This window comes from Macaca mulatta, chromosome 1 (genome assembly GCF_049350105.2).
Source record: "Macaca mulatta isolate MMU2019108-1 chromosome 1, T2T-MMU8v2.0, whole genome shotgun sequence".
Taxonomy (NCBI): Eukaryota; Metazoa; Chordata; class Mammalia; order Primates; family Cercopithecidae; genus Macaca; species Macaca mulatta.
In genome coordinates, this window is record NC_133406.1 from 58,467,088 (window position 1) to 58,482,500 (window position 15,413).

Here is a 15,413-nt window from a genome sequence, read left to right on the forward strand (position 1 = left end):
CTACTAGCCCCAGCATTATTTTTTATTCTCTCATTATGACTTCACCCTTACCTCTCAGATTTAGTATATGTTTTCTCCTTCTGGCTCTTGTTTTGGCTCATCCTAACCCAGTTGCCTTTTTCCCTGGATAATGCATCCACAAGTATAAAAAAACCTACCAACAAAAAATGGCAATAACATGGCTAAAATAATTATCAGCATAGTGGCTAAAATGAATTTAAACTTAAAAACAAAAAAGCAAAATCACAGAAGACAAGATTATATTGGATGATTGAATCACGCAGAGGTACACAAATATCGTGAATATATCAACCTTATATTATTTGGCTCTACCTCTGTTTCAAATCTCATTTTGTGACTTCTTTGAGTTCACTATGTCATTCTGTTACTTAAACACGCAAGCATTTTTCCTGCCACAGGGCTTTTGCTTATGTTTTTCATTCTCTCTCTGGAATGCTGTTTTCTCTACTTTTTCCATAGCCAACTTGTTCTCTTTAAGATCTCAGCTTAAAGTTACTTCTTAAAGAAATTGTCTTAGTCTGTTTGGGTTGCTATAACAAAATGCCCTAGTCTAGGTAATTTATAAACAACAGATATCCATTGCTCATAGTTCTGAAAGCTGGGAATTCCCAGATCAAGGTGCCAGCAGATTCAGTTTTTGGTGAGGACTTGCTCTCTGCTTCAGAATGGCAGCTTCTTGTTGTGTCCTCACATGGCCAAAAGGCCACTGTGCTCCTTCAACCCCCTTTATGAAGGAACCAACCCCATCCATACACAAGGGCAGAGTCTCATGACTTAATCATGCCCCAAAAGGCTCCACCTCTTAATATTAACACATTGGGGATTAAGTTTCAAATATGAACTCTGGGGGGCAAACATTTAGACCAAAGCAAAGGCCTTGTCTGATATAACCATCTTTTCTAAAACAGGTCTTCCTGCTCCCATTATTTTCTACTCACATTTTAATTTATTTATAGCATTTACAAATGGTTTTCCTATCTCCCCTGCTTCATGAGGACAGGAATCATTTTGACTTTGTACTCCATTGTATACCTAGCCTCTTAATACAGTATCTGGCACATAACTGACATTCAGTAGATATCTGTTGAATGTGCAAATAAATGAGTGAATGGTGGTTTAAAATGTTAATTTGTGACCACTTTGCTTTTTGGACAGAATCAGATAAAAAACCTCTTTAAAAATGAAGATATTTCCTCTATAGGGAAAAAAATTAAAACAAGGATATTTCCAAACTGGCAGATCAATTACGACTACCTGACAATGAATTAGAAAGTGTTTGTTTTTTAACTTAAAGGGAATGAGGCTGGGTGTGGTGGCTTATGCCTGTAATCCCACCACTTTGGGAGGCTGAGGCAGGTGGATCGCTTGAGTCCAGGAGTTTAAGACCAATCTGGGGAACAAGGTGAAATCCTGTCTCCACCAAAAACAAAACAAAAAACAAAAATTAGCCAAGCTTGGTGGTGCATGCCTGTGGCCCCAGCTATTTGAGAGGCCGAGACAGTAGGATTGCTTGAGCCCAGGAGGCAAAGGTTATAGTAAGCCAAGATCACGCCACTGTACTCCAGCCTGACTGACAGATTGAGACTGTGTCTCCAAAAAAACAGTTGGGGGTGGAGGGTGTGGGGAATGAAAATACTACAAAACAAATCAATAGAAAACATTATAAACTTTACCAGGATTTGGTCCCGTCTTCCTCCCCTCCCCCAATTGGTAAAGAGACCAAAATGCTTAAAGATACATGGGTGTTACAAAACTGCTTTGTAACATCGTATATTACCATGATGGAAAATATGGGGCTGGGCACGGTGGCTCATGCCTGTAATCCCAGCACTTTGGGAGGCCGAGGCAGGTGGATCACCTGAGGTCAGGAGTTCGAGACCAGCCTGGTCAACATTGTGAAACCCCATCTCTACTAAAAATATTTAAAAAATTAGCTGGGTGTAACAGTGGGCACCTGTAATCCCAGTTACTCGGGAGGTTGAGGCAAGAGAATTGCTTGAACCCAGGAGACGGAGGTTGCAGTGAACTGATACGGTGCCACTGCACTCCAGCCTGGGCGACAGAGTGAGACTCCGTCTCAAAAAAAAAAAAAAAAGAAGAAGAAGAAAATATGAATGATTTTGTTAACAGTCAGACTAAAACTACAACTCTTCCTGTTAGGAACACCTAAACACGCTTGATAAATATAATTAGAAAAGTTTATACTGCAGAGTTGAGTTTAAAGGAAGAAAAGGGAATTCTCAGGTGCCAGAAACAAAATGGGGACTGAAAGTTTTGGTGGCTAATGGCATTAATATTTTCTACAGTGCCATAATTAATAAATTTGAACTTTTATTGATTGGTACTAGAGTGACCTTAAAATCATTAACTCAAAATCCAAAATTATCTAAAGTCTTCTCAAGATATAATTTATGCACCATGTAGACTTTTTTTTTTTTTAACTGTTTTTGGATTATGGACTGCTTGAATAATCTGATGAGAGAGAAATTAAACTCTCTCCCCAAAAAGTTTTCATATGCAAAAATTTTGCATGTGTTTTAACTGTGGCATTATGACTGCCCTAAATTCCCCCATGATCATGGACATGTCAGAAATCACACCTTAAGAACTTGATTCACAGTGTTAAATAACAACATTAACTTTAGGGAAACTAACTTTCATTTGCTAGTTCTAAAATCTAAAATTGTAAAATTTTACTTGATGTTATTTTGCTTCCTAAGCATTAAAACTGACATTACCGAGTACCTTTTTTTCCCTCGCACCCCAACCAGTTTCTGACATATAGTATCTGCCTAACAACTATTTGATAAATTAATGAATTCTAGATTATCAAATAAGTATCCATAAACAATTTTTTTCTGGTTGTGAAGCTGAAATTTTCTTTATTTGAGTGAGACTGGTATTTGACATCAGGGCTCTGACTATAGGCATCTTAATGTGTGTTATTTTATTGTTATATTTGAAAATAAATTTTAAAAAATACAAATTCAAACTGATATTTTTATATTTTAAGGTAAATGAACATTTGAAAGACATAATGGAACAAGAACAAAAACTGAAAGAACATCACACAGTTGAAGCTCCAGGAGGTCAAAAGGTATATATTTCAAACACAAAAGGTGCCTTTATGAGACTGTATGTATGTTCACATATTTGTATTATTTTGGGAAATGTTAATAGTTGTGTTTATTAAATTATTTTTTAGTGGTGTTAACTGTACCCTAGAAAGCCATGCTGTAAACACTAAGTAAAGAGAAGTACAAAGTGAAGGTTAATTGGATGATGGTATTTGTAAAAAAAAAGTATTAATGACTAGAACTCAAGTTCTGAGGTTCTTTTGTCAAAAATAGCAGTTTGCCTTTCTTTGGTAAAATGTATAAAACAACAAGAAAACAATTTTAAATGTTCAGCCTTTATAATGACTTGCAGCAAGACCAACGTTTGACCAACATTTAAAACAATATTCCCAGAATTTTATTGGGCGTGATGGCTCACCTATAATACCAGCACTTTGGGAGGCTGAGGCAGGCAGATCATGAGGTCAGGAGTTCGAAACCAGCCTGACCAACATGATGAACCCCATCTCTACTGAAAATACAAAAATTAGCTGGGCATGGTGGCGTACATCTGTAATCTCAGCCACTCAGGAGGCTGAGGCAGGAGAATCGCTTAAACCCGGGAGGCAGAGGTTGCAGTGAGCTGAGATCACGCCACTGCACTCCAACCTGGGCAACAGAGCAAGACTCCATCTCAAAATAAATATATATATATTCAAAATGTACAGTATGGTTATTCTCTGAAGAAAGAGGAAACATTAACATGGATTTATTCTTTTAAAACTCTCAGACTTTTAGAGTTTTCTTCTCTGAAAATTTAGTTGTGTGTTTGTCATATGCTAAGACCACAAGTATATTTTCTGTGATATAGTATATCTTACGTCTTTTAAAATGTATTGTAATTGGAACCTTTTAAACATGTTGTATAGTATTAGAATTGAGGTATAATAAATTGTAATAATTCAGAAACCTTATTCTCTGTTTGGATTAAAGTTTCTTCATTATTACACAGTACTTCTATTATTTTGAGCTTATTCTTATTCCACTAGTCACTGATCTCTCTGTAAAAAGAGAAAGGAAAAAGGCAGGAAAAGGGAAGCTGTTCTATCTCTTATCAACTTCAATAGAAAAATCTTGTGGAGGACCACGTACAATTTTGTCTGATTTTGATGTTTTGGGATCACAATGCTTTCCCCCATCTGGTTTACTGACTGGCTCCTGAAAATACGATTTGTGCTTAATCCTTCATCCTACCTCTGTTGAGGTCCTTTCCCCTAAAGGTAGATTGGAAAGGAATTCTCCTTTTTTCCCATCACCCCACCCCAGATTATGTTTCATTTCCCTGCTGCCAGCCAATTTCTGTCCTTGCCTCTTACCTGTTATATCCCACAGTCTTTTCTTGTCAGCTTCCTTCCCTTTCTCTTTTTCTTATCATAGGAGCTGAAACTTCTGCCTTGGAGATACGTATAATCCTGCCCCTCAATTTTGCTCCTGGCTTTTATCAGTAATAAGGTTGAGGTGGCATCATTCTAAGTTATAACACTAATGAAATTTCTCTATAGAAATCTTCTGTATTATATATAATGGTTAAGTTCTGTAGTATTGCATATACATTTTGAACGAAATGGGGATTTTATATGATGACAGAGTGCCCAGTAAACATTTTTTTAATGAAAAAAAAAAAATGCCATTTGTATTTCAAACAACCAAGTAAAGTGATCCTGGTTTTAGAAAAACTGTATGGAATCTAGACACTATTGTATTACATGGCTTTTACTTTTTCACAGCACTTAGCTCCATGCAGTTGCACATATTAACTGTACAACTAGTATTTGTTGAATGAGTGACTGAGTGAATAAAGAAATGATTGTGCAGTTAATTTTTAAATATTTGGTTAGTATATATTTTTAGTTAGCACATACATAGCATTTACCCCTTCATTTTCCAATGAATTTTATCGTTTTTCCCCCATTGTTTTTGAAAATTGAATCTTTGTGAAAATAAGGGTTAATTTAACATATCTTACTGTAGGTTCAGGTGTTGTCATTATGAAGAAACACACTATCACAGAATAAACTAGGGAAGGGAATCTTGCTCTGTTTCCTAACAATGGAGTTTTTGGCATTTGAACTATGTACTTGGTTTGGCTGGAAATATTATCATTCCAATTTTGGTTTGTAACTCTGTAAAAGCAAAATTCATGCTCCTTTTCTTCTTTTACAAATGAGAGAGAAAATGACTTGCTCTTTCTTATTACTGTACATTTGGTAAGAAGTTGCCACTCTTTCCATCTACTTCAGTCAGCTTTTCTAGTGACGTGTACATAGGAGCCTCGCCCTGTTGCCTATTGCTTGTCCAGCTATAGACAAAGCCCGTGGTATTGGATAATAACATATCTTACCTTTTGTCCTTGCCCAACTACTCTTAAGTCAGATGTCCAATAGAATTTGTTTATGAAATATCTTTTTATAACCATATTCTTGGTAAAATATATGCACATGTTGAAGGATACTTGTACTATAAATTATGAGGGTTGGACTGAAATGAAAGATGTCAAAGGTATTTCTTTAGGATATTAGATCCTCCAATGATGTATTTCTGATCATTGGATTGGGTGGTGTCCTAAGAGAAAGGCATTTTAAATAGTGTCATGTCCTAGGAAAATGTTTTGTTTAAACAGTTTACTAATGTTATTTTCTCTTTTTTTCCCAAGTTGCTCATTTTGCTTCTAATACTTCTTTTGACTGTAAAATAGGGTGCCCAATTAAATTTGAATGCCAGAGAAACAACAAATAGCTTTTTTTAATAAGTTGCACAGGTGTCTTGTATTGTGTGAGCATCTTGTGTATATTTGCTAAATTTGGAAGCCGTACTTGAATGATTTCTGAAGTTTATAGCCAAGATGACATTAAGTGCAACATTGATTCTCTTGAAGAGTTTGTATAAAGTACTATGGTAAAATGAGTATTGCACATAAAGTCAGGCTAGTTCTGTCGCTAAATAACTTCATGACATTTACAAAGGCACTTGATCTCTCTGGGCCTTATTTTGTTCTGTTTTGTTTTTTGTTTTTTTTTTAATCTGTAAAAAGTAAAAGGTTGGATTAATCGGTTTCTAAATTCTGTAATTAAAAAGATGCTCAGTTTTTCCCTTCTCAATATGTTAGTAAACATAAGAGAAAAAAAACAAAAGGTTGGTGAAAATAGTAAATAGTTATCATAGACTTTTCTATATGTATATTACTAGTAGATTTATGCTAACTGTATGCATGAAATATCTAGAAATACCTTCTAGAAGATGTGGGACTTTAACAGGGCATTAGTAGATTTCATGATACTAGGTCATAGGGAACAATTTAAGTAGAGACACTAAGTTGCAAGTGAAGGCACTTGTGGGAATTACTGAGTGGATGAATGTGGCAGAATCAGTTTTGAAAGAGCTATGAATTCATGCGTTTGTATTCTAATACTATATAGAGAATGAAGTTTAATGTTTCTTTTTTTTTTTTTTTTTTTTTTTGGAGACAGAGTCTTGCTCCGTCACTCAGGCTGGAGGGCAGAGGCATGATCTCACCTCTCTGCAACCTCGGCCTCCTGGGTTCAAGCAATTCTCGTGCTTCAGCCTCCCCAGTAGCTGGGATTACAGGCGTGCACCACCATGCCCAGCTAATTTTTGTGTGTGTGTATTTTTAGCGGAGATGGCATTTCGCCATGTTGGCCAGGCTGGTCTTGAACTCCCGACTTGAGGTGATTGCCCGCTTTGGCTTCCCAAAGTGCTGGGATATAGGTATGAGACACCACCCCAGCCAATGTTTCTCAGAGTATTAAAGATACATGTTTACTTAGTGTGGCATTTGCTACTTTTTAAAAAGAAATATTTGTGAGGTATTTTATAAGGGAGTAGGAAGTAGATGAAGGAATTACCTTTGGAGAAAAGACATCCACAGAACTCTAATTGCTTTTCACTTTACGGAGTATCTCAATATAGACTACACTTTCCCCCTGTGAGAGAGTAGGTAAATGCTTATACCTCTGCCTGATTACTTCAGCCCTTATGAATTTCTCCCTTCACTAAAATTCCTTAACAGTTAAAAACTGTAACCCACTTTTTTCTCCCTCAAATGCTGTTTCTTCAAGTAGTACTATTTGAGAGAAGGGCTCTGAAGTAAATTTGGGAAATGCTGCCTAGTCTGTGCCCCTTTGAAAATGTTGCAATCCATTTTAGTACATTAACGGTCCAGTCAAAGAGACTGTCTAGCCATTTTCCAAACATTTTTTATCTTTGAACTATTTTATGAATGACTTTTACTAGCATCCCATAGAATTAGTGTTCTTCAGTGCACAATGTAGAAAACGATAATTTGTAACCTATAACTTTGCACTTGTCTATTTAATATGTATATAAATAAAACATTTAATGTTCAAATACAGCACATCCTTCTTAGATACATCATTTCATTTGACTCTTAGATTTACCTTGATTTCTTTTGTACCATTATTTTAGTTAAGAAACTGTGATGACATGGCCTGCCTAAATTAGATAATTTTTGTTTTGAATCCTACCTTTAAGATTCTGTTCTATAATTATAAATCTATCCATATGTAGGCTTCTTTTTTTTTTTTTTTTTTTTTCCTTTTTGGAGACAGGGTCTCACTCTATTGCCCAGGCTGGAATGAAGTAGCGAGATCATGGCTCACTGTAGCCTCGATCTCCTGGGCTCAAGCAGTCATCCCACCTCAGCCTCCTAACTGCTTGGGACTACAGTCATGTGCCACCATGCCCATGTAACTTTTTTTACTTTTCGTAGAGTCAGGGTCTCACTATGTTGCCCAGGCTGGTCTCAAGCTCCTGAGCTCAAGCAGTCCACCTGCCTTGGCCTCCTAAAGTGCTGGGATTACAGGCACTTTGCCTGGCCAATGTGTAGGCTTCTGTGGTCAGTGCTAAATCATTTCTTATTCTTTTTTTTTTTTTTTTAATGTTTTTTATATTAATAGGGATGGGGTTTTGCCATGTTGGTCAGGCTGGTCTCAAACTCCTGGCCTCCAGCGATCCACCCACTTCGGCCTCCCGAAGTGTTGGGATTACAGGTGTAAGCTGCCACACCTGGCCGTTTCTTTTTTTTAATCCCTAATATCAGCATACCATTTATCTTTCATAATAGTTTACTTGCCCTTACAGGAAACACAACAACCTAGAGTATGTCCCTGTTCTATTATTAACTCATTTAGTATAGTTAAGAGGACTTGGCATTTTAAACATTTTTTTGAATTCAGAGATGGTACCATGGTTTTAATCTTTACCTAAGAGTATGATAACCATTAGATTTCTCTTAACAGTTTTATAAATTAATAGTCTTGTGCATTTGGACACAAGACCCTATAAAGACTTGGATTGGTATAGATCTAATATAACTTTTAAAGAACTTTTATTTTATTTTGAAATAATTTCACCCTTACAAAAAGTTGCAGGAATAATAAAAAGAATTCTCAAACTCTGTGTTCAGATTCATCAGTTTTTCAACAGTTTGCCACATTTGCTTTATCATTCTGTCTCCCTCTCTCTCAGTGTACACACACACACACACATACACACACACACACACAAATTGTTCTACCACATTTGAAAGAAGGTTGCATATATCATGTCCCTTTGCCCCTTAATACTTCAGTGTCTATTTCCTAAGAACAAGGCAATTCATTTCCATAATGACAGTACAGATAATTTAATGTCAGTATAATACTTTATCATTTATGTTCCCATTTTATCATTAATTTATTTCATTGTCATATCCCTAGCCTTCTTTAAATTGAAGCAGTTCTTTAGCTTTTCTTTTCTTCGTGGCCTTGATATTTTTGAAGAATCAGGCCGTTTTAATAGAACATTTCTCAATTTGGCTTTTTCTAATATTTCCTCATTATTAGATGAAGATTATGCTTTTCAGGCTGGAATACTATGTAAATTGTGTCCTTATCACAATGTAATATCCAGAGGCACATGATATCCATTTACCCCTGTTAGATAATGTTCATTTTGATCAGTTGGTTAAGATATTTTCTGGTTTCTTGACTGCAGGGTTACAGTAGTCCTTTTTTATCCTCAGAGGATATGTTCCAAGACCCCCAGTGCATACCTGAAATCTCGGATAGTACTAAACTCTATCTACACTATGTTTTTTCTTATACAGTAATGGGCAGGTAGCATATACAGCATGGAATGCTGGACAGAGGTATGATTCCCTTCCCACACTGGATGGAATAGGACAGCATGTGGTTTCATCACACTACTCAGAACAACATGCAATTTAAGACTCATGAGTTATTTATTTCTGGAATTTTTCATTCATATTTTCAAACAGTGACTGTGAATAACTGCAGATAGCAAAACTATGGGCAAGGGGGGACAGCTATGTTATGTTTCCTTTTGTAATAGGTAATTTGAGAGGAGTTACTCTACCACAGAAAATAGCCTCTTTCTTGAAAGTTTCCCCTCATCCTAGATTTAGCATTCATTGAATATATCTACCTGAATTAATTTTACTATGATGGTCACAAATTTGTAATTTTCTAACCCCTTCATTTATTCCATATTTATTACTTAGCATTCTATTATAAGCAAGTGTGTCCTCTTCCACCCATCTACCTGTCTGTATAGCATTTCTCTACTATCTGAATGAGCTAATGGATATATAATGGGTTATAATCAGTTTTTGTCCATATGTATTTACTTTTAAAATTATTATGGAATTATTTTAGATTTACAGGAAAGTTTCAAAGATAGTACAGCTTCACCCAGTTTTCTCTAATGTTAACATCTTACATAACTGGAGCCCATTTGTGAACAGTAAGAAAGTAACATTGGTACGTTATTATTGAGTACACTACAGACTTTAAATTATTTAGATTCTACCAGCTTTCCACTGATGTCCTTTTTAAATATTTGTCAGGCGTTTTGTAGTGTTCTTCAATTTGGGTTTGTCTGCTGTTTCTCATGGTTAGGCTGGAGTTACAAGTTTTTTGAGAAGACTACCAGAGAGGTCATGTATCATATCATATATTGTATCATGGGGTACATGATAAGAACATGATTTATCACTGGTGATATTAACTGTGATCCCTTGGTTACGGTAGTGTAGTGTTTGTTAGGTTTCTCCATTATAAATTTACTGGTTTTCCCTTCTTATTTTGGAAGTGCATCCTGCACTCTAAAGGAGGGAAATTAAGCTCACTCCCTGAAAGGGAGAATGCCTGCGTATACTATTGGGGATTCTTCTGTAAGGAAGATTTGTGTCTTCTTCCCCATTTTATTTTTATTTTTATTTATTTATTTATTTTGAGACAGAGTCTCGCTCTTGTCACCCAGGCTGGAGTGCCATAGCGCGATCTCGGCTCATTGCAAACTCCGCCTCCCGAGTTCACACCATTCTCCTGCCTCAGCCTTCCGAGTAGCTGGGACTAAGGTGCCCACCACCTCTCCCAGCTAATTTTTTGTATATTTAGTAGAGACGGGGTTTCACCGTGTTAGCCAGGGTGGTCTCGATCTCCTGACCTCGTGATCCACCCGCGTTGGCCTCCCAAAGTGCTGGGATTACAGGCATGAGCCACTGTGCCCGGCCCATTTATTTTTTATATTCAATCATTTATTTATATCAGTGTGGACTCAGGTATACTTATTAATATTTTATACTTTGGGTTACAATCTAATACTGCATTATTTTGTTGCTCACAATTTTACAGCATCAGCCATTGAGAGCTTTTTGGGGTTGGCTTTGATATCTCTTGGATATGCCCCAAGCCTTTTGTTTTTTGAGCACTTCCTTACTTTCTGGCACTACAGGATGCTCCAGGCCCATCTCGTTCCTTCCTTTACCTAAAATTAGCTATTTCTTTATTTTGATGCTCAAGTGGTCTCAGATTTGGCCAACGGGAGTCCCTTCAGACTGACACCTGTGCTTTTGATACGCCCCCATTCATCTGTCTCTCTCTCTTTTTTTTTTCTTTTTTGCCCCTCCTTACTTAATTTCTGACTCAACAAGATGTTTCAGATTCATTTTGTAGTTTACTTGCCATAATCCTGAAATCAGCCATTTCTTCAATAAGTCTTAATTCTTTTTTATGGAAAACAGTATTTAGCAACTGTAAAATCTGGGCACTAAGTGGCTAATTGCTACATGAATATCATTACTTCTAGGCCCTATTTCAGTAGATAGAGTTCAGAAATAAAATTTTAAAAATACACAAACATGAGTTCATATATAAACCTCCAATTCCAATCAAACTCCACAGAGTTCTTCCTGGCTTCCCCTATTCCACACGGGACTTCCCCTTCCACAGTGAGAACTCAGGCTCCCAAGAGCATTCATGTATTTTACTTATTTGCTCAATCCTACAATACATATACAGTAGTTTCAGAATTGTTATACCCATATGAAACATAAACCTACTGGCCGGGCGTGGTGGCTCATGCCTATAATCCCAGCACTTTGGGAGGCTGAGGCAGGTGGATCACTTAAGGTCAGAAGTTTGAGACCAGTCTGGCCAACATGGTGAATCCCATCTCTACCAAAAATACAAAAATTAGCCAGGTCTGTTGGCATGCGTCCATAATCCCAGCTACTTGGGAGGCTGAGGCAGGAGAATTGCTTGAGCCTGGGAGGCGGAGTTTGCAGTGAGCTGAGATCGTGCCAGTGTACTCCAGCCTAGGTAGACAGAGTGAGACTCTGTCTCAAAAAAAATTCTAAAAAACTAAGAAGAGTTTAAGATTTGTTTGCAATTTTTTTTTAGACTAATAGTATACAGTCAAACTACTGTGTTCTTAAGTGGTTTCCCTCTGCCCCCACCTTCATTGTGGTTATATTATTCCTTTGAAATACATTTATGTTAACTGGTTTCTGTATTCATTCCATTTTACTGATCTTTTTTGACACCATCCTTGTTAACTTTTGTTTTTTGACTATGTAGAACATTGACATCATTCCAAAAATCAGAACTGTATAAATGGTATACTCAGAGAAGTATTACTCCCTCCCCTATCTCTTCTACCCCTTACTTATTCCACATGTACTTCCCACCAGCCCTTCTAAATGGACCAAGCACATATGTGCATGTTTGTTTCTCCTCCTTTCTAACACAAAACGTAACTTATTCTTTTGCAGTTTGCTCTTTTCAGTGACTGCATATCCTGGAAATCATTCAGTACAGTCCCTAGAGATCTTTTCTTTCTTCTTCTTTTTTTTTTTTTTTTTGGACGAAGTCTCACTCTGTCACCCAGGCTGGAGTGCAGTGGCACAATCTCGGTTCACTGCAACCTCTGCCTCCCAGGTTCAAGCCATTTTTCTGCCTCAGCCTCTAGAGTAACTGGGACTACAGGTGAGCGCCACCACACTTGGCTAATCTTTGTATTTTTTTTAGTAGAGACGGGGTTTCACCATATTGGCCAGGCTGGTCTCGATCTCCTGACCACGTGATCTACCCGCCTTGGCCTCCCAAAGTGCTGGGATTACAGATGTGAGCTACCGTGCCCAGCCTATCATTATTTCTTAAAGCAGCATAGTGCTCCCTTGTGAATATGTGCCATAGTTTCTTCAACTGCATACCTATGTGTAGGCATTTAAGTAGTTTCCAGTGTCTTGCTATTGCAGATTGTGCTGCACAGAATAATGTTATATGTGGCCTTTTGTATTTTGGATATGTATTTTCAAGGTAATTTCCTAGAAGTTGGACTGCTAGATTGAGGGGTAAATGTATACTGTATGTAGCTTTGTTAAATATTGACAAAATCCCCTCCAAAAGAGTTTGTACCATTTTATGTTCCATCAGCGATTCTACACAACTTTTGGATCTACAACAGCTAAGAGATTAAGTCTAATGGTTGGGCATGGTGGCTCACACTTGTAATCCCAGCACTTTGGGAGGCCTAGGTGGGAGGTTCACTTGAGGTCAGGAGTTCAAGACCAGCCTGGCCAACATGGTGAAAACCCGTCTCTACCAAAAAATACAAAAATTAGCCAAGTATGGTGGTGCATGCCTGTTGTCCCAGCTACTTGGGAGGCTGAGGTGGGAGAATCGCTTGAACCTGGGAGGCGGAGGTTGCAGTGAGCTGAGATAGCTCCACTGCCCTCCACCCTGGGTGACAGAGGGAGACTGTCTCTCAAAAAAAAAAAAAAAAAAAAAGATTAAATCTAACAAGTTAACAAGTCATGCAGTGGCAAGTCACAGCCATGATTAACTCCCTGAAGGACCCCAACTCTTTGAGGTCTCCGATAAAGACCACACCAAACCAAGAACCTCCTGGAATGGCCTGAGAGCACCCAGAAGTAGTTCAGGAATTATCCTACCTTTCCAGAATATTGTAGATACCCAGAGGAAGAGTATTATTTGGAGAGTATTAATGGCAAGTCCTAAAACAACTAGCCAAAATTTAGGGTGAGCCAAGCATGTATTATAAAGACAGTTGAAAGGAATACTTGAAATTAGAACTATTCCAGAAAATCTGAACTGCCTAGGTTGGCCCCTTTGTCAGTGGAAGCTTAATAAAAGTTTTTTCACCTGTTATCCATGGTTTTTAAAAAACCCTTTGTTTCTTCCTTGGTGGTCCTGATAAAAAGGAAAAAGAGAGAGAGAGAAAAAAAACAAAACAAAACCCTTTGTCCTCATGGTTATTTACATCTTAAAACAGAATTTGATGTTGCAGTTTGCCTAATTCTTCCCTGAAAACCAAAGGATAGTTGCTGATCACTTCAGAAATGGAGTTACTCTTCAGCAAGGAACTGATGCTATGTATTTGAGCTTTTTGAACCATAAGTATGTAAGTGTGCGTAGTATAAATATTTATTTGTTCTTTTAGTGCATTTACTCTTTTTAGTTAAATTTCCTTCACACAGCCAATCTGTGGTTTTCCTTTCTCCCCTAAGAAGATTGCTGTTACCAGTTTAGATCAATGGAGGGGCAAGAGAAAGGCTAGAGCAGTCTGAATTAGTAACAAAGACCAATTATTGCATATTTTACAAGAAATATGGAATAACTGTAACCACTGCAGACTCCTTTGTACACCTGCTGTTATGAATAGTCCACAATAATTTCTTGTTATCACCAGTTTCTATTTAATGGGTTCTTCTAGTCTAGAAAACAAAAAAATCCTTGTCTTTAAAATTTCTGTTACAAATTGGAAACCCTGACACGTTTTCAGTGGCTTCCTGCTCTTTGGTCCTGCTCTTGTACTTTTTGTGGCTATTGTAACTGCAGCTGCCAAAAACATTCAGTTAAATGGGAGATTAAAATACATGCCACAAAATTGTTGAGGCTGTTCTTCGTGGTGCTATAAGAAAAATTTATTGGAAATGTTGCTTATATATAGGAAGCTGGTATGTTTCTGATTCTTCAGGTGACATTTTTTAATTCTTAAAGTTCTTGAAAATACCTTATTTATATTATTTTTCTAAATAATCTTATTTTTCTGTTAATTTATACAGGAAAAGCTTTCTACATAAAAATTTTGAATATGAATTTTAACTCAGATCCTCTTTACTTTAGTTCACTTCAAGAAATATTTATTCAGAACCAGAAGTTTTTTTAACAGATACAAAGATAACACAAATGATTAATTCCTGTTTTCTGAAATTGTGGGTTTATTATATTCATTTTTTTTAAAGAAGAAAGATTCTTTGGGACAGCCCTAGATAGTAAATTCAATAACATTTATATTCTCTTTATGTGAGTAGTTACTTGCTTTAGACATTTATAAAACTCTTAACTGGTAACAATTGCCAACTACGTTTTTTTCCATTAATTAAAAGAAACTTTTTATATAGTGAAATAAATGATAATCTTGGTATATTCTACTACATTATTCTTTGCTTTATACTTGTTTTTATTGAAATTATCTTTCTACTTTGCTTTTTGGGGAATATTGCCTTATCACATACAGTCTACTAATACCTAAGAATTACGATTGCAAACCTAGCTGTAGAATCTTTTTACTTCCCTTTTGTGACATAGATTTATTTTTTAATATGACATATGTTTCCAAAACTCAGAAATAAAATTTTTTGCTGCTAAAGTATACAGCATATTCTAGGTATCCTAAAATGAGTATCTGTACGGGGAGAGGAGAGGGACAGGAGAAGATGGTGGTCTTTATCATTAGGAACCTGTCTATTTTTAACTAAAGTATTAATTAACATATGAAATGTTATGAGAACTATAAACTTGGAACTCCACTATCAGAAGCTTTACTATAATTTGTTAATTGAAGATAATTCTGATGAATTTTCCCTTTACCTTTTGCTTTCCCCTTTTTTCCCGCTGCTTCCTCTGAAGTCTCCTTCCAAATGGTTTTGGA

General features: G+C 36.7%; 1 protein-coding gene across 5 annotated transcripts in view; it reads left to right on the forward strand.

Moving 5' to 3' along the window:
- CAMSAP2 (calmodulin regulated spectrin associated protein family member 2) overlaps nucleotides 1-15,413 on the forward strand; it is a 117,929-nt gene that overhangs the window by 74,038 nt on the left and 28,478 nt on the right. For 2 of the 5 annotated variants that reach the window (XM_015118795.3, XM_015118805.3), the window contains exons 4-5: nucleotides 3,035-3,118; nucleotides 15,392-15,413. The exon at nucleotides 15,392-15,413 is cut by the window's right edge and continues 11 nt beyond it. In XM_015118795.3, coding sequence (XP_014974281.1) covers nucleotides 3,035-3,118; nucleotides 15,392-15,413 — 106 coding nt within the window. 5 annotated transcript variants of the gene reach the window in all.